Source organism: Micrasema longulum, unplaced genomic scaffold, assembly GCF_059751315.1.
Source record: "Micrasema longulum isolate JH-2025_06_02 unplaced genomic scaffold, ASM5975131v1 h1tg002514l, whole genome shotgun sequence".
Taxonomy (NCBI): domain Eukaryota; kingdom Metazoa; phylum Arthropoda; class Insecta; order Trichoptera; family Brachycentridae; genus Micrasema; species Micrasema longulum.
In genome coordinates this window covers 115,669-121,668 of record NW_028279655.1, presented here as the reverse complement: position 1 = coordinate 121,668, position 6,000 = coordinate 115,669, and the positions used below count along the sequence as shown (strand labels likewise).

Sequence of the window (6,000 nt, the reverse complement as noted above, 5' to 3'; positions counted from 1 at the left end):
TTCTGATTTAGACCAAAATCTGAGATAGGCACTTCTAGTACTAAACCCTTAGATATTAAAAAATCCATATTATGAAATAATGATTTTAAAATTTCTACATAATATTTACCTGCCTATTGTAAAAAATCTCAAAGCCTATTTTGGTTGAAACATTCAAAAAGTCGAATGATTATAATATTTTAAATGTATTCAAAACTTTGTAGACAATATTTCTGCTTCACTTTCGCTAGGCAGGAATAGCCAATGACAAGCCGTAAGCTTAAATTAAATGCCTAGACCTATACCTTCTCTTCTCAAAGAAGTTCTTCGTCTCTGTTATTTCTTATTATTTACCCAAATATGAAATTTTTCAGACCATTTTCTAAAAGTCGTAAATAACTTCTGCTAGGAAAATGGAAATTAAATTGTGGTAGAGTAGGATTTGAATCTCGGACTTTTGATCTGTAAGGCCACAATACAACCCGGGAACCGCAAACCGGTTCATATTGTGTCCAAACCAGATATTTTAACAGAGATGGAGAGCCTTTTTAAAAAAGGAAATGTAGAAGTCTACGCATGTATAGGGTTTATGACTCGTCTATAACTGTTTTAAATTATCACTTCGCACTCTGTATAATATTTACCATTTTACCTATTTAGATCTGTATTTTTTTTTAAATCTTAAAAATATCTTCTTTAATTTTGTAAATATATATATATATTATTTGCATTTTACAATAGGTATACATAAGTTACAAATACATTTTTTTTATTACATTAGGATTGTTAAATCCAGTAGATGTTTATTTTAACTACAAATTTGAATGTCAGTGTACTTTAACAACAAGTACATACAGGGTGTTCTTAAAACCCTGTCACATCCGAAACCACGATGATCAGTATGGGAAGCAAGATATATTAGCATATTTTAAAAATATTTAGAACAAAGAAAATTTAAAAAAATAACAAATGGTTGCTTACTTCTGCAAGGGAAAAGGGGGGGAGCACGGCCGCGCGGTTGTGGGCGCATAAGACTTCCCCTCCCCACTCCTCGTTTCACCCCTGCAGAAGTAAGCAACCATTTGCTTTTTTGCTAAATTATTTTTCAAAATTTTATTAATTCTAAAAAAATATCTTAATGTGCCAATATGTCTTCTTGCTTAAACTGATTATCGTGGTTTCGGATGTGACAGGGTTTAATGAACACCGTGTATATTTGAAAACTGCGCAGTGATATAAAGATTGGGCTGTATAAGTAGGTACTTTTAAAGGCTTATTACGTTTTTTGCAGGATCGATGACCGAAGATTCTGGAGTCGGTGTGGACGTGGACCCCCAACCAGCTGAAGGAGGATGGTCTCCGAGATCCTCGAGACGCGAAAATCGCCGTCCCCGGACTTTGGAAATGGTGATGCGAGGAGAGCACTCGTTCCACCTCAGAGAGCTGCAGGTTTCAGATTTGGATATCATGGGTAAAATCCTTCGTTACAACTATAAACTCAACGAACAAACATTTTATTATTATTTATTACAATATTTCACAAAAAAATAATCATAAAATCACTTCATCTAAAAAAACTGTTATACTAAGATCTAAATTTATTGTAACAGAGAGGGAAATGCCTATACTTGCATATTCTTTTCTCAAAAATGTTTTTCCTCTCTGTTGCAATATATATAGATAGATCTTAATCCTAGGGAGTGAATTTCCGCCTTTCTACAAACATTTGGACATACTCAAAACAATGTTGTTTAGACCATAGAATTATAATTATATAGTCCAGACATTAGTGTAAATAATATAAAATGAGTAGATGCAGGTAATATAATGTTGTCAACAAAAAAAGTATTTGAAAAACAGCATTTATATAACTAACAGAAGTTATTGTACCTGTGATGTCACTGAACTCCTCCTAAACGGCTTAACCGATTTACGTGCGGTTTTCAGAGAAATATAGATCTTTGCGCTGTGCGTGTTCGTAGATATTAAAATCTTCAATCAAATATGTAAAAAAGAAGTAAGGAGCATAAAAAAAATTTGGTTATACTAAAATAATATTAAATTCAATACATTCTTGAAAATCGTATTCGTACATAAGTACACCCCTCTGTTGGTGAGAAGACCAGTGTTTGACGTTTGCAAAAAGAATGCCATATTTGAAAAAATATTTATTTTATGTTTTGGAATTCAACCATAAACAGGTACCTACTTAAATTAAATATTTGAATATAAACAATTTTTAGTTTTGGAATTTAATCACAAACAAGTACCTAGGTACCTACTTATCAATAAAGTATTTTTCCAAGGCAAGCCAATGTTCGGGCAGGACAAGGTTTGTTGGGGCAGCTAGTAAAATATATAACAGTGGTTTAAAAGAGAAACATCAATAGACTAAAGTAAAAAAAAAATAAAAAAATTGTGCAATCTAAAATTATGATTATAAATCTTCCTATATACAAAGTTTCTCTGAATTATCTTTAAATTTGAATTGTATCTTAAGGTAAGAAAATATCAATGGGATTGTTTAATTAGATAGGGTGCATATGCATAGAATTGTATTATCTTTTTGCGAGGCTTATCATTTTTTATTTGCTCGGCTTCTTCTAATGCATCCACTTTCCATTCACTTCAGTGAATGATTTTGTAGATGAAGCGATCGTCACGGATGTGGATGTGATACCTCTCCCAAAGTTGCCGAGCACATTCGGGAAAGACAACAGATCTCATTTATCGTCCGACTACCCACCGACAAACCGATTCTCAAGACTCCTAAGCAGCATAGATAGTTCTTCGAGCGACCAAAACAGGACAGGTTTTTCCACTCTAGAGAGATATAGAGGCAATAGAGATCACAACAGACGTTTAGACAATACTAGAGATGATAAGGAAGAAGAAAAAGTATGCAAGGATAGATTACAAAGGGAAAAGATTGAAAAACAGGTAATTTTTTACTACTCGTTTATATTATTATAAGATAATTATTTGAATGTTTATTATTTATTTACCCAAATATTTCAATTTTGAGGCTGTTTTAAGTTGTAAGTAACTGAACTAAACAAATGGAAATCAAGTTGTGATCCGTGAGTCTGCAACTCTAATTTGTGACCAGAATCCGCTTCAAATACATATAAATATTTTTTCTTGCACCGCAACAGGCCAGGAAACCCAACTACAGTGGTGAATTACAGCACAGAATATCCAAGCTTGAGAAAAATAAAAATATTTAGTTCTTGTGAGTCAAACATCTTAACCCCTTACCACGGAGGCCGCTAATATCAACTTATCACCTTGGTTAGCATATTCGGGAACCATAGGTCGATGATAAAATATTATTTAAAAATATGTTTTTCACTGCAATATTTCATAGTCCGTAAATTAGTATCTGAAGCTTATGGCTGATCATTTTTCTGTCATATAACAAATGGTGCTAATGCATTATACAATAGTTCTCATTACACGTAAAGATCGGTCCGAAGGAAACATGACACGCCAGTCCTAACTGCATGGAGAACTTAGCATGCAAAGAAAGGCGGTGAATCGCAGCCTGCGGTCTGGAACTGCACAAAAAAACTTTTGAAATTTACAACAGACACTGCACTTTTATCTCTTAAAATACCTTTACGCACACAGTTCGATGGACAGGTCATGCGAGCTTCAGTTTGGAACGTGCATCGAGCCTTGGTGTCTTTTTTTGCCTAATTAGGGACAACAGTTTAAACCACAGTTTGATGTGTCAATCCAGCGCCCGTTTATGCCAGCAGTTTGGAGTGCCATTCCAGATGTTTGGTTAAAACCTTACGTGTATAGGCCGCTAATGCCCGTAATCATATGCCCAGATAAGATGATGATGATGATGAGGTCATTTCAATTTTCCATGTGTATTATGTGATTCATATATTTTCAATACACAATAATTGACAATAAAACATCTGGTACATTGCAAAATGTACGAGTATTCAATATGTTTTGTCTTATATAATAACCATATATTACTGTAATCACTTAAAATGAGTTTTAAAAAAAACGTAATTAACATTTTCATGAAATTTATAACCAACTTTCACTTTTCTGAATTTTAGTTGAATAAAGTAAACTCATTATTAAAATGTGGAGAATGTTAATATTTTGTAATAACTGCTTTGTGACATCATAACCTGCCCGGCTGTCTCTCATGATAGTCCATTGTGATTTTTATTTTATATGTAGTGTTATTATTGTGGTGCAAATTAGATTCTATAATAATTTTCAAAATATTTTTTTAGGATTGTATGAAGGCACAGTCGTCTAGTGCACATTCACCATTAACGAGAAATTCTAGCAAAGAATCAAGCCCTTCCACTAAAAGTGAAGTGAGTCACCATAGTACTGCCAGTAATGATCCTTTGGAAGCTTGGATGAATCACACAGCTGGAGAATCCATGGCATTGAGGTGAGATATATTTTGTATTTTTTTTGTTCATTATAAAAAAAGTATTAGGTATAAAATTATAATTTATGTTGATTTTTTAAAAAAGGGAAAATTGTTTGTGCATTTTTATTACAGTTTGGTTTTTACAATAGTGGTCGTCAGAGTTGTTTTCCATGGTAATTTTAGTAACATCAAACCTCTATTTATGATTTTATCTGTAAAAAAGTAACAACTTTAATTTTGTCTTGTTTTGTATTATTTTTTTGCACCATATCAGGTCAGTTAGCCCAATCATAGCGGTGGGTTACAACACAAAACACCCAGGCTTAAAAAAAACACATTTAATTTATGTGTTCTCACAGGAATCGAACCCGGAACCTTCCGTGCGTAAATTAAGCATCTAAGCTAATACACCATGGAGGTCTCAGTTTTTTTAAGCATGTACTTACCATAGTTTTGAAACTGTTTTATAGTAACGGTGGTAATTAATGTTTCTTTATTTGTGTTTAATAAAAACATTAAAAAACCAAAAAGAATTAATAAAAGTCATTTAAAATGTATTTACTTCATTAATAGGTCAAATGATGAGGACATATCTGTAGGATTGAGCTTATCATCGAGCTGCGATGAAGATAGAGCATTTAACAGATCATCAGGTTTACCAAGTTTCACTCAAACAAGAGTGGAAGTTGTTCACAATGAGCCGAGAGACTACGCGAAACTAACTGCCCACCCGATGATGCTGAAGTCACTCACTTTAAGTCAAAACGCCAACATCCCGAGTATGATGATGTCAAGTAAGTCTTTTCTTCTTTTTTCTTTATACCTAAATAATAACCTTGCTGACATTTAACAATAGTCATATAAAACAGTATTTTATTCCAAACAAGTATCTAATACATCTGTGGGTCCATTACAACAATCAATATTAGCATCTATAAATAGGTACTCATATTTCTGCTTGTAACTAATTATTTCTACTTGAGCTTGATTTCCTTTTTATTATTATAACAAACACTGACTAATGGTCATTAATAGAATACTAAATCTTGATAATATAAGAAACAGGTTGTGGGGAAAGTATTGCAGACTCAGGATGGTTCAAGGTTCAAACTTTAAACCCTACTCTAACAAAACTTGTTTACCATTTTCGAATGCGGTTATGACTCATGGAAAATAGCCTCAAAATGGAAAAAAAAAAAATATATCCTATCAGAGAATCATTCTCATCATTCCCTATTCGCACTGATGGTGCATAAGGCACTGCACTTGTACACGAATCGCAGTGTATCTTGATTATTTTTGTAACATGAAGATAAGATGATCAGTCTTACGCTTCAGCAGCCATTTCAGGGACTATGACATATTTTAGTGTAACAACACCAATATGAATAAATATTTCATGTTAACCATGTCGCGAATCAAACCCGAGACCTCCTGCATGGAAGGCAAAGGCGCTGACCACTACTCCACGAGGCCAAAAATCATAATAATACAAATATATTTTTTTTAATGTTCCGTTCTGAAGTATACCTAAAAACCTAGATCTTATGTGCAAAAAATATGTTAAATTTCAAATACACATATTGATTATTTATTATTAGTAATGTTCT

The 6,000-nt window shown here is 33.0% G+C and overlaps 1 protein-coding gene across 1 annotated transcript in view; it reads left to right on the top strand.

Annotated features, from left to right (window-relative positions):
* Positions 1 to 1,274: 1,274 nt before the first annotated feature.
* The window catches only part of LOC148272055 (uncharacterized), a 69,889-nt gene continuing 65,163 nt past the window's right edge, over positions 1,275 to 6,000 (top strand). Inside the window, exons 1-4 of the mRNA XM_088240594.1 lie at positions 1,275 to 1,450; positions 2,612 to 2,919; positions 4,242 to 4,408; positions 4,964 to 5,184. Of these exons, the coding sequence (XP_088096720.1) occupies positions 1,276 to 1,450; positions 2,612 to 2,919; positions 4,242 to 4,408; positions 4,964 to 5,184 (871 nt within the window). The 5' untranslated portion in view covers position 1,275. The remainder of the gene's footprint in view (positions 1,451 to 2,611; positions 2,920 to 4,241; positions 4,409 to 4,963; positions 5,185 to 6,000) is intronic.